Source organism: Seriola dumerili, unplaced genomic scaffold, assembly GCF_002260705.1.
Source record: "Seriola dumerili isolate Sdu_G_001 unplaced genomic scaffold, Sdu_1.0 BDQW01000149.1, whole genome shotgun sequence".
NCBI lineage: Eukaryota > Metazoa > Chordata > Actinopteri > Carangiformes > Carangidae > Seriola > Seriola dumerili.
In genome coordinates, this window is record NW_019174404.1 from 1,032,578 (window position 1) to 1,045,902 (window position 13,325).

Sequence of the window (13,325 nt, forward strand, 5' to 3'; positions counted from 1 at the left end):
CCCACCCCCCCGCCCCCCGAGATATATAAGTAATTGGAGAAACGTTCAGGAGGTCGGAACGACTCGGTATCAGACATCAGTACCTGGGAAATAGGTCAGTAGGGAGGTCTGGTAACAGTTAGCATTTAAAGAAGCAAGAAAAACTTGACTACCAAGCGCAGCCTCCCTCCTGCCGCGACTCCATCCCCGAGATATGACATTGAATGATATTTAAATGAGTTAAATCAGTTTTATAGATTTTTTTCTGAGCATCTGCATGTGATCACAATTGTTAGATCTAAAAACGATACAGATAAAATTCTGTTCTAGCTCATGAGCGGTGTTTTGCGTATTCAGCTTTGCTTTTAGCATCAGTTAGATGCTGACCGCTGTTTGTTTGTTGTATGAATGGAGATAAATACTCAATTTAGGAAGCATGGAGCAGGTGCGGAGTCCGGCAGTGAGACCAAGAACTAAGAAGATGCAAAAGCTGAATATTCAACAGTAGAAACCCCAGTAGTGGCTGTATTTGGTTTTATGAGGATGTTATTGGATTGGGAAGCTCCATAGCAAAAATAATTAGACAAAAATGGAGACAAAATTTAAAGCATCATAAATCTCACAGACTGAATTAACGAAGCAGTTATGCAATGATGTCGTTAGTTGGACGGACTTTAAGGAGGAAGGAGTTCTAGGGGTGACGTAATGGAAATTGTGGGAAGAGACTGATGGCGAGAGGAGCAGGCAAAGGCAAGGAGACACATCCAGGCTGATGTGGACGGGGCAGAGACGCCTTCGTGTTTGAGGAGGAGGAGCTGGTGGACCAGAAGGAAGAGAACATTTCATTATCCTTCACGTAATGTAACGGATAGAAGATGGTTTCATTGGTGAAGAAATGTGTTGTTCAAAGAACACAACTGTAGCTTTTATTAAACCAGATTCGAAGACGGCTGGTGGCAGACTGAAGAGCTGAAGCGCTTGAAGAGATAAGTATGTTTGAATGGTTAAAATCGTTGTGATATTCTGCATTAAATTATATGTTGTAACATTTTAGGTTTGTGGCACAATAATGTAATGGATCATGGAGCAAAAATGTAAAACATTGATGATTTTAGAGCAAAGCAACCATCAAAGTATGACAGGGAAAACGCACATTAATGAAATACATCAGGCTAGGACATAATTTAATAAATAAATAACATGAAGTAATTTTAGCGGCAGCTAACCGTTTAGGCTAATGATTTCAAACATTATGAACCATGTCTGAAATGAGGTAGTGAGAATAATGTTTTCTTCATTTAAATGAATGTGGAGATTAGACTAGGATGTTAGCATGAAGAGCCTTAATGGCATATTTTATTGAACTTTAAGCTTAAAGAACACATGAAGAGTACCACTTTATGAGAGCATTTTACACTGGTGAATGGTGTACTGGGAGTGAGTGTGCATGCGAAAGCGCGACAGTTCAGCTGAATCTTGTTGAACTAAAAGTTAATGTTTTGTCACATACAATAAGTCAGTCGAGTTGATATTTGCATTTGCTAAGAAATATAAGAGCAGTTTTGCTTTTATTCGTCGTTGTTTTAGAATTATTAATTGTATTCGGGTAAAATGACTCGTTTGTCTGTATAATCCTTAGCACTGTTTGTTTTTAAAAAGCTGTGGTCATATCTATTTGGAAGAGACAGATTTTTTTTTTTTTTTTTTTTTTTAAGGATTTTACATCGCTGACTATTCAGAAAATATATTTTTGTCTCGGCATATTTCCTCGTCATCCTCGCTGCACCTCCGTAGCGATAATCCCCCTTTAGTGTGTGGAACACGCGAACTCAGCAGGAACTTGAAGAGCCGCCCTATCTCTCTCACCACGCAGACGCCTCCCCTAACGAAGGAGAGCTAACTGCTAATGAGGAGCTCATTAACACATATGTGCCATGTTTATTAAGGCTACACACATTCACATACCACAAAATGTGCAGATATCTTTTAGGGAACTGGATTACAAAGAGAAGAGTGGAGTTGTAGGTATGTGAGGAAGCGAAGGTTTGGGCACAAGTGTAAGTCTGAGAACCTTCAAAATCAGGTGGAAACTTAATTTTATCTCAATTCAAATGACACAGTTTTATGTAAAACTGGCAGCATTCACAGGCGTCTGAATAACCTGACTAGTGGCAACACTCTGACTGAGGTCGTTCAGGTTAACTGTTTACATGAACTCTGACTGCGCCTCTGTCGCCACGACAAATGGGAGTCACAAAATATCCACGGTGGCTTGTGTTGTCTCAGTTCTAGAGATGAATTCTCTTCTTAATATAAGTTTTCAGTAGTTAATAGTTGAGCTGCACATTAATCAAATATAAATGAAAAGCAGGAGCTGCAATTTTTAAAATTAATGTGTGTAGACAGTTGTAGCAGCATACAGAGAGCCCCGGCCACACATCATATTTGCTTCGAGTAAAGGGACAATGTTTGTGGTACAGACCCAACAAAGATCATATCATCACATTTTTTTTTTTATTTCCAGTTGAAAATGATACGGGCACAAAATGACCATTTCAGTTGAAATCGCGATGGTAATATCTGCAAATAATGCGAAATTTTGGATTTTTTTTCTTGCATATCGTGCAGCCCAAGTTAGTGTCAACAGCATGTTCAAACATCTCTTATTCACGCAAGATTAGATATTCCAAATGTTTCTCGGGAGCTTCTCCAGTAAGATTAAGCCGACAGGAAAAAAACTGCCCACTGAAACAGCCAGAAAACGTTCACGTGATGCGTTCACTCGACAGGTTTGGTGAAGTTGGTGACTGAAATACAGAGACTGTTGCTTGATCTCTACTCGGAGCTGTTACATCACTGCGCGAGCTAAGCCTGCCCCAGGTCAGGTGACTTGAATTATTCAGAGCTAAAAGGAATAGTTTCGACTCTGGGAAACAGTGCTTACTGTCTTTCTTGAGAATCAATCCCACTTTCATTTGTCTGTTAGACATGAAGCTTAGAGCAGAAGGATTTTCGTTCTACAAGAAGAGGAAAATCTACCCTAGCAAAAAACAAAGCACAAAACAAAGCCACACAAATAAGTTTCATGTGTGGTAAAGTTTTTGTACAGGGGTTGTGGTGTTGATCTAGAGTCTTAAGCCCTGGCTCCAAGTTTAAATAATAATATCATTAACAACACACAGCTATATGTGTAGTAATGTATATATATGAATATAATAAAAGTGTTATATGAGACCAAATTTTCTCAAGATGTCTATCAGACAAAATATCCTGAATCAATGTTTTCAAATACACTTGTGGGGTCTGCAACCTACATGAAACAGAACTGCGTCACTGATGCGGCTAGATTCTGCTATCAGCAGTGTATCCATCATTGAGGGGCCGCCCAGGGACCATCTCTGTCCCCTTGTTCTCGCTCATTGAGAGCCAGTGAAGGCGAGCTGACATGGAGGATGCTGAGCACTACTCACCTGCATCTACAGCCAACCTCAAGCCCCCTGCTCTCTCTCTCTTTCTCTCCCTTTCTTCTCTTTTCTCTCTCTCTCTGCTTCCCTTGCAGTCATTCAGCTGCCAGGAATCCAAACACACCTGGCAGCTGGCTTCGCTGTCTGAGCCGCCTGCTCGGAGCAGTCGGACAAGTGCTGTCAGGGATTCTAAAAGATGGCTGCATTCCTCGCACACCGCAGGCACAGTCAGGCACATCGATCACGGGACGTCCGTATAAACACATTGCATCATTAGGCATCATTACAGGTCATATACACACACTGAATCTCACGGTGGAGGAGGGTTAGCGACTGTGTGGGCTTATCAAACAGTTCTGAGCACAAAGGAAACTGTGATGTTGAGATATTCATATTTGTGATAAAATTTTGGACAGTTTTATTATTAATTTTCTTAATTGTCATTTAATTAGGGAGTCATTTGTGTTAGTGAATTAATATGACTTTCATTAGAGGCGACACATCAAAAAGGTTTTACCATTTTATTGCTGCCATTTAAAGCCATAATTAACTCTTTAAAACGACAAAGAAGTACTTTATAACATGATAATGGAAGAGGTACTAAAATCATTTGTTGTTGCTGTTGCAAACGCTGGAGGCTTGTGGTCTTTTTTTTCCTATGAAAAATTTCTGGAGCACATTGTGCCCTGCACGTGTGCAGCAGCAGCGATATCAGAATTTCAAAGAGACAGAAAAAGACGCACTTTAAGCACAACGGCTAATGGACAAAGAAAGGGGGCCACTTTTAGAACTAAAACTCCTTCAGCAGAAACCAGGGACAACTCTGTGCCAAAAGCATCCTGCTGTGTTTGCCCAAACTGTGAGCTGAAGTAAATGTGGCTACACCAGGATGATGATTTAAGCTAGTACAGGAAGTGCAGTTCAGGTAAGTATTACACTGAGGTCATACCGTGGTTGTTTCTCTATACATCAAAGCTTTATTACCTGCTGGAAACTGGATTTTTCAGGCCAACACCACGACTTAAACACACTGTTAATTATGTAGTGGCGCCGAGACATTTCTTAACATAAATGTAGAACATACACAAACATTTTTGATAAGAATCCTTAAAAATTGCTTTAGAAAGTATCGTGTGGGGGACACTGTTTTTAAAAACATATTTTTATGTAATCCTTTTATTGTTTCTCTCTAAGGTCTAAAGAGCTCATGCAGTTTGCCTGATTAAAATTAAGTGATGGGGAGTCTCTTACTTTCCAGAACAGCCATGATCATGGGGGAGGGAGGACCAGGATCGGCATGGGCAGCACCACTCTGGTCAGCGGGCGTCTCCAGAAGTGCCTGTCAGAAAAATCATAAAATAACACCTTAAAAAGAAAGAAAAGACCGTTGTCTTTTTCTTTTTTCTTTTTGAGAGAAAAAGTAAAAATTGCAGTTATGTGTTTGTTTTAACATAGGTGTGAACTTAATTCTCATCATTTACAAACATGACAGTGTTTTATTGATCATGATAAATTCACACCAGGTATTAGGTTCTCAGAGCAAATCAACATACATGCCTGGCAGCTACTCTGGATGTTTCCACAACGTTCCGTCGTCGTCGACACGCTGAGCGGCCTCTGACAGCTTCCGAGTGTCTCATGAGCACCATACTAGCAGACGTTTGCACTCGCTGCGGAGAGGTGAGACATTCTTACAGATGAAAGTGAAAATTGACATATTATTATATTCACAAATGAGCATATGTCTCTTCACCTCTGCTCGGTCGTTGCAGATTCGGCAGTTTGTACAGTGCGTCGGGCGGAAGGTGTGGGTTCTTTGCTCAAGATGACTGTGGAAGGCATTAAAAGGATGAGGAGGTTTAATCCTGTCATGGTTTAAATTGTAAAGGCATCATCAGACTGATTAAAGTGGTAATTTATGAAAGAGCAGAGGATGGCTTTTTGTTTTTTTTTTTTTTTTTGTTTATTTTGTTAGCGAATGTTGATTTCGACTAGATGAATAATGTAGTTGTGGAAGGCAAAAAAATTGGCAGAACAATCTGTTTTTCTCATGATCATGAAATAATTATTCTGTGAATTAGATTTCAAACATTTTTAGCCATGCTAGTGTTGTGGCTCTAGAGATGGTAATGAGGGTCTGATGGTTGGATGTGTGGTCCCATCAGGGGTCCAGACTGAAATATCTAACCACTGGATGGTTTCCCATAAAGTTTTGCACAGAGATTTGTTGTCCCCAGATGATGATGAACTCTGAACCCTTGACTTTTCCTCATGTGGCACCATGACATTGACATTTTTGTTTGTTTTTTTGGATCCAAGGAAATGAAGTTTGCTACATACATTCATGTCCCCATCAGAATGAACTGTAATAACTGTGATTCCCATAACTTCACATCTAACCCCATCATCAGGTCAAAATCTTAATTTGTCCCATATGTTGGTTTATGACCAAATACCTGCAAAACCAGTGGTTTAGCGCTAATTAGCAAATGTGGTGAACACGGTAAACATTTCTCCATTAAACATTAGTATATAATGTTGTTGTGAGCATGCTAACATTTAGCTCAAAGCACCAGTGTGTCTAAGTACAGACCCTAGCATGGAGCTATATATATATATATATATATAGTATATATACACACACCAAAATTTAATCAGTTCATCTTTGAGTCCAAGTGAATGTTTTTACCAAATTTTAAGAAATTCTCTCAAGGGGTTACAGAGATACTGCCTTCAGACGGCCAAAACCGTGTTTTGTTATGGTCACCACGACCTTGACCTTTGACCACCAAAATCTAATCACTTCATCATTAAGTCCTGGTTAATGGTTGTGCCAAATTTGAAGATGTTCCGTCAAGGTGTTACTGAGATATCATGTCCACAAGAATGGGACGGACGGACGGACAGACAACCCGAAAACAATATGCCTCCGGCTCCGACTGTCGCCGGCACAGAGGAATAAAAACACCTTAGCCAATGTTCCCGCTCTTCATAAAACTACATCTTCTGAGGTAAAATTAATAAATACAAATATTATTATTAATACAGAAATATTTAAAATAATTCATAACCAGTAAATATTTTCATTTACCACTGTAACACTATTAACCTAGAACACTGAATACATGATGCTGTAATGAAAATATCACATATTTGACACCTATAACTGCCACTGAGTTTCCTTCTGTGACACCGAAACCAAACACCAAAATGTAGTTCATCACCTCCATGTCACGAATCTAAACATCACGCCTCCGTGTGCGACTTTGACTCAAGCAACAGTCAGATCAGCGACGCACAAGGAAACAAAGGTGATTGATAGGTCAACAAACAGCCGTGTTGTTTCCCCCTGTGATTTATTCACGAGAGCCAAAATGAACACAAATGTATGTTAATACAGATGATCCTTTCTCCTTGACTCTAATAGGAATAAGGAAAACTCATTTTAGAGAGTTTAGTGGTGGCGCCGCGAGCCTTTTTAATTTAAGACAACAGCATTCAGAGTTATCTGTGCTAAGGGCTGCAGGGCTGCCGCGTCGCTTTGTGAGGGGAATTCAATTGACTGAGCAAATAGCTCTTTTTACCTACAAGGGATTTTTTTTTTTTTTGCAGACCAATTAATAAAAAGGGACAGATAGTAGGATTTTGGAAAAGAATAACAAATACTACAACAAACAGATCAAAATTTCAAAAAGCTGTTTGTAATTAAATGAATAAAGGCATCAAAGTAATTAGAAAATTTAATTGATTATTGAAAAGCCAGTGCAGCTAAATGCTGAAAATATGTGGCTGTAATTTGTAATTATTGGAAATAATTACATTTGTGTACATTCTAATTGTCATCTAATAACTAGTGGTACACTGATGGAAATACATCCAAGAACTTTTCACATAATTACTTCCTAAATATCACAAATAATGACAAATATTTTCAGAAGACAACAAATTAATTGTCCCCCATAAATTTCTGGCAGCGTGGTTTTCCCTCCAGTTAAGGTCTTCATAATCTAATTGAGTGACAGGCCGCTGCTTGATTAGGTTATTACAAATAAATCTAGCCTTAAGTAAGCAAACAAAATCAAGTGGGTGAAAATTCAAACAGCACTTTGCTTTCGCTCGCTTCAATTAGCCATTTTAATTACCTTTTATATAAGGCTACCAAAACAACAACAGCAACAACAATGAACAAACAGAAATCAGGTAAATGAGGCCTTGACATAGACGCCACTTTAGGGGTAATTATCCAATTTGTTTGCGGCAGCAGAGTTCTAACGAGCAGCCAATTACCAGGCAAAGGCTGCGCTGTAGAAACCTGTTGATTTAATTAGAAGAACCGCCATGGTAAGGAAGGGGGGGGGTGGGGGCGGGGGCAAACAATTTAATTATGAGCCAGCAGCCTGGGGCATTCTGGGACATGGGTCTATACCCCTGGGTGTGACTGTGTGTTTGCGAGAGAGTGGCATGAAAATCAGCTTTGTGGCTCCACACACGTCTGACAAAGCGAGCTCACAAAACACCTCTAACCCTGCAGAGCGGAAAAAACGGACTGTGAGGAGCGAAACCAACGGCTCAGGTGTGCACTCGGCTCTCAGGTTCATAAAGGATCACGGAGCGGTTCTAAAGGACGACACCACTTTTAAGCACGTCTGAAGAGAGAACAAACACTGAAGGAAATCAGGCGGGAAAAATCCAATTTAATTAATTTTTTTTAAATGCCACGTACTGACATCTATTACGATAAATTGGATTCATAGCAATGACTGTCATCAGAGGACAATCCATAAAAACTTTATTGACCCCCAACTTTTCAACTAGCGCCACCAACAGGTTGATGCTCCATGTTTCTTAGTTTATGTCACGATACCTCAAAAAAATCAAAACCAAATTCTTGTCACATGTAGTTTTGGATTACTGTAATCACCGGATGCTAAACGTTAGCATGTTCCACTAATGGGCTAATTTGTTAGCATGCTAACAAAATGGAATCAATCTTAACTCAAGGGCCACTTACTAGCTTTCATTCAACTTATTTGTCATCATGATTCCGCTGCATATATTAAATAATAGTGTGATATTTATGTTAAGATTAGCATCTTAACATCATGACATGCTAAATTTTACAGGCTTACAAAAAACTGCACACATACTAAGACACTAAATATCACAAGATCATTTCTGCATGTTAACACAGTAACTGTAAGATTGTTACCGTGCTTCAAATATCAGCATGTTACCGTCCAATAGTTCATGTGTTAGCTATAAGCACATTAACATGTTAACGTTACACCTTCAGCATGCTAATACAGTTAGCGCTTCAGCAGCCACCAAAAAAATTAAATATTGTACCGACAGACACTAATCTCCATTAACCCGCCACCATAGAGGTTTATTTTAAGTCTGCAGTATCTGTAGTCATCCTACTCTGGTCAGTTAGTTCAACATTGTTAGTTCTACAATGTGAACTCATTTAAACTAATAGATCAAAAGGCCACTTGAGTTTTGAATGGATGAAGTGTTTTTACAGAGCTTCTTGAACTCACCCACTGCTGGGAAGGGGATGAACCTCTGCACCAGCAGCCTGGTCGTTGGGCTGAAGCGGCTTGCTTTCTGGATCAACACATTCAACCCCACCTAACATCAAGATGCACACGACACTGACAAATCAGACTCTGATTCTATTTTTTGTAAATGGATGAAATGGAAGTATCTTGCATTAGTTAAAATGATAAAAGAACACAGAATATCTGGAATAATTATTTGAATAAACTGATGGTTCAGAGACCTATGAAGCACAGAAGAGCTTTTAGGTGTCAGAAATGGGAGATAAGTGACAAACATTCCCGTCTTTGTGCATAAACGATTAAATAAGTGACTTCACTGTATTTTAACACACTAGAGGTCTGTGATCGAGGAGCTATGTGCTCTTTGATAACACACCACCGTGCCTCTCCTGCCTCCGGCTCTCCCCAGCACGGCGGGGGGTCGTCACCAGAGTGGACGTTTAATTGGAGAGCTCCTGGCCCCCTCCCGGCCTGTCGTTCCGCCCTCCACAGACCCCGGGAGTTTTTTTTTTTTTTTCCCCTGTGCTTGTTGCCGTTGTCAGGCCTGAGAGCAGCAGCCAGATGAGCGCCCAGCGGGACCAGTAATTGGCTTTGTTTGAGCCCCATGTCCACACTAAGGGTTGTGTCAGGCAGGTGTGTGAACATGTATTATACTCTTGACATTTGAGTCTTTGATGACATAAATGTAAGAAAAAAAACATAAGGGTATTTTGAGGGCTGGTATTCAAAAGTTCATACTGATATTCAGCCTCTTTAAAGTTCTACATTTGTTTGTCAAAATAATTGAAAACATTTGGTTTTTGACCATAAAAGTATCTGAAACAACCGTTAGACTTTTAAACTCTGTGCTGAAACCCACATTAATGACAGCAGAGAACCTTTGGCTTGGCTTGTTAATTTCTCTTTTACCTCCACATCTATATCTACACCTATAGATTAATAAGCGCCTCAGTTATTGCTGTGTGATGACATTATTAAATCAGTGGAGTCACAGCGAACTCACAGCAATGGAGACGGCGCTCGTCACTGCTCCGAGGTATCCCTGGACAAATTTGGAAATCGGAGCTGGCTAAAGTGAAAGTGAAAAAGAAGCGAGAAAACAACATGACAGCAGTTCATGCAGCTCAGCAAACAGACAACATTTGTTGCTACATTTGGTATCTGTCCAAATGGGACTTTATCTGTCTCTCTACTACAGATACTGTTACCTTGGAGGCGTTGCGGTTACAGTAGTTAACGCAGGCGTTGTGACTCTGGTTTAACCACTGGTCAAAGTAGAGAAAGACAAAAGAAGATGAGCTTGTTAGTTTTTTTTTGTATGTTGTATTTAGCATTTTCAGTATGTCTTTGTCTGATTAAAGGTAATCCCTTTAACAAGATCAGACCACAGAGGTTCATTGTTGATCTTGGGGAAACATATCTGCAATCAAATAATCTGAACTCAAGGTTCACTTACAAGCTTTTATCCCAGTGAATTAAACCATCAAACACCAGTTTCACTGGTCAAGATGTTGGTATTTACCTGCCAGAAGATCGTTGACACCAGTGTTTGGTTCGGGAGAAGTAGGCCAACAACCTGGACAAAGATAAAACCCTTTACAAAATGACTCCAAAAGTACACATAGATTAACAAAAAATAAAATATTGGAGGCCAAAAGTGTATTTATGTCAGTGTATGATAGGTGATATGCACATAAACGTGTTTGCAATATTTTGGACAAAGTTACAATAAATATGACGACTGGCTTCACTCAAATGTGTGCACCAAAAAAGTCTTACCACTGGTGTGCCAAATGGGATAAAACCTGTTAAAAGACAGCCAGTATTATAATTTACACTGATAATTGTCATTAATATTTTTAATATCTCATCTTGTAATTGTTCTAATCTCTCCTATTTCTAATCTTTGTAAAGTGGTTACGTCTAAATCCTTTTACTTTTATTCTTCTGTGTAGATTTCTACACTCACATTGGTCTGACATGTTACACTGCGCTGGTCCTAACATGTTAATATGTGCTGCTGTCGTTTCCTCCGTTTCTCCTCCCTCGTTCATTCTCTCTCCCACCCTCTCTCTCTCTCTCTTTCTTTCTCTGACACTTCAAAGTCGCCTCATGAGAAAGGTGAGACTTTGAGACTGGACCAAAATACTTGTGTTTGCCTCTTCAGAGGCTTCGAGAACTTCTCCGTCACCGTGGGAGAGAGATTTTAATCAGCGCCCAGCTGAGTGTGACCTTTTCCAGGCCTGAGACAACCTGAAGAGCCCCGTCGAGCCGCAACAGTTCCCAGGGTGAACGACGCCTCCATGTTGGACCACATAACAAGCGCCTAGATCCCCACTTCAGCCAAGGCTTCCAAACCAAGCTACCATACCTGACATGCGAAAGGGCATGAGGATCTTCTCCCCTGTGTCAGGGTGGATGATGGCCTGTAATGAGAGCGTAATGATTAGAATCAGACGATGATGAGCACAGGAGTACACGGGTTAGTCAAGTTCAATTAGGAGGAGAGTTCTGCTGTGGGGCTAAAAACTGAAGGAAAGTTTTACGCGTTACTGGAAACTAATCAATATCATCTATGTAAATTGAAACTACTAAAGACAAGGTGATAAAAAACACATGACAAAACAGGAAGTGGCTGAAGCAGCAAAAAGATTATCGCTAAACTGTGGATTGTTTGAAAATCCTGAAACGTGTGAACTGGGACATTTTATTGAGAAACAGTGGCTTTAATTTGGGTTTTGTTTCCTGTGTTGATGCAAGAGTCGACTCACTGTTGAGGTTGCAGATTCGACAATATTCTAAAAGCATTATTCAGGTGTTGTGCATGCTAACGTGTTCAGCCACACTAGAAGCTGTGTGAGGCATGTTTACCATTTTAGTTAGTGTGTTGGCATGCTAATGTTTGCTAATTAGCATTAAACACAAAAGTGCAGCCGAGGCTGATGGGAGTGCGAGGAGTTTTGCTGGCATTTAGTCGAAAAACAAACTATTTGATTTTGACCAGACGATGGGAAAGTTAAAAGCGATGACCAGAGTTTTTACAAGTAACCATGAAGGGAACATGAATGTCTACATCAAATATCATGGAAAATCTGTCCAAAAACCCAACATATGTTAACCTCGTGGTGACGTTAGAGAAAAGTCAGGAGATCATAGAAGTCGTGGGCTTCATCTGCTGGGGAATGTTAATGTCTGTATAAGATTTAATGTCAATCCATCCGATAATTGTTGAGATATTTCAGCCTGAATGTGACCTCAAGTTTGAGTTGAAGGCAGCAGATGTGATTCTGTGCAGATAAGTATGATGAGTGTTATAGTCCATTAGTGCAAGTAATATGATGTCACAGTCCCAGTTTCTCTCTAGTATTATGACAATGTTATAATATAAATATATCTATTAAACATGTGTATATTTGTGCTATTACAGTTCATTCTAATTAACATCTATTTGTTTGCACCTGAATCAGCTGTATAAGCACTGATGCCAGTCTGAGTGGCTGAGGCCTTTGATATTGACGTATAACCTCACGTCTGCCTGATGCATTAAAGCAGCATGAGCTTTAGATCTCTCCTTTTTTATGATTTTTTTTACAGCATGTTTTCTTTTCTTTTTTTTGTGTGTGTGTGTGTGTCGATAAGCTTTTAAAAGTATTGTCATGTGTGTGCACCAGAGACAAACGACAGCACACTATCCTCTCCTCTGCCGTGAGATAAGACAGATAGAAATCTCTTTCCCCTGCTGCTTCAATGGTGATGAGATCTGCTGACTGGCGAGGAACGGAAGGCGTCCTGCTTCTTCCTGATGCTCATAGACTGAGTCTCAAAAGCTAAAGCATCATGTATGAGGGCACTATCATGTCTGAATATGGAGATATGGCCCCATAGCATATACATAGTTCTGTAAAACGGTCCATAACACTGAAGAGCCACTTGCATGTTTAACATGTGGCAGCTGACATTAGCCCCTTTCTGATTTAGGCATCACTTGAGATCAGATTTCACTGTCCTGCTCACGTTTGGTTTGATTGTGATTTGATACACATTTGTACACAGACAGCAACAGAGGGAATAGGCACTTTTCACAGCAGACATTTTGACTTGTCAGAGTAGGAAAAGCACAGGAGTTACTAATAAACACGATGGCTTCTTTCGTTCAAAACATCTCAAAAATATGGCTGTTGCTGTTGCTGTCTCTATATTACTGAACACAATTTTCTGAGCAACTTGTGCCTTCAGTTCAGTGACTTCAGAAAGTGATCTTTCAAAGTTGGCACTTACTGCTAATTAGCACTGGAGTTAAAACCACTCGCCTGCTTCTGTG

At 40.0% G+C, this 13,325-nt stretch overlaps 1 protein-coding gene across 1 annotated transcript in view; it reads right to left on the bottom strand.

Moving 5' to 3' along the window:
- The window catches only part of LOC111225621 (sideroflexin-5-like), a 28,618-nt gene that overhangs the window by 9,878 nt on the left and 5,415 nt on the right, over window positions 1-13,325 (bottom strand). The window contains exons 5-10 of the mRNA XM_022750600.1: window positions 11,376-11,430; window positions 10,784-10,809; window positions 10,527-10,580; window positions 10,213-10,269; window positions 10,008-10,073; window positions 8,984-9,074 (exon numbers count right to left, since the gene is read on the bottom strand). Coding sequence (XP_022606321.1) covers window positions 8,984-9,074; window positions 10,008-10,073; window positions 10,213-10,269; window positions 10,527-10,580; window positions 10,784-10,809; window positions 11,376-11,430 — 349 coding nt within the window. The remainder of the gene's footprint in view (window positions 1-8,983; window positions 9,075-10,007; window positions 10,074-10,212; window positions 10,270-10,526; window positions 10,581-10,783; window positions 10,810-11,375; window positions 11,431-13,325) is intronic.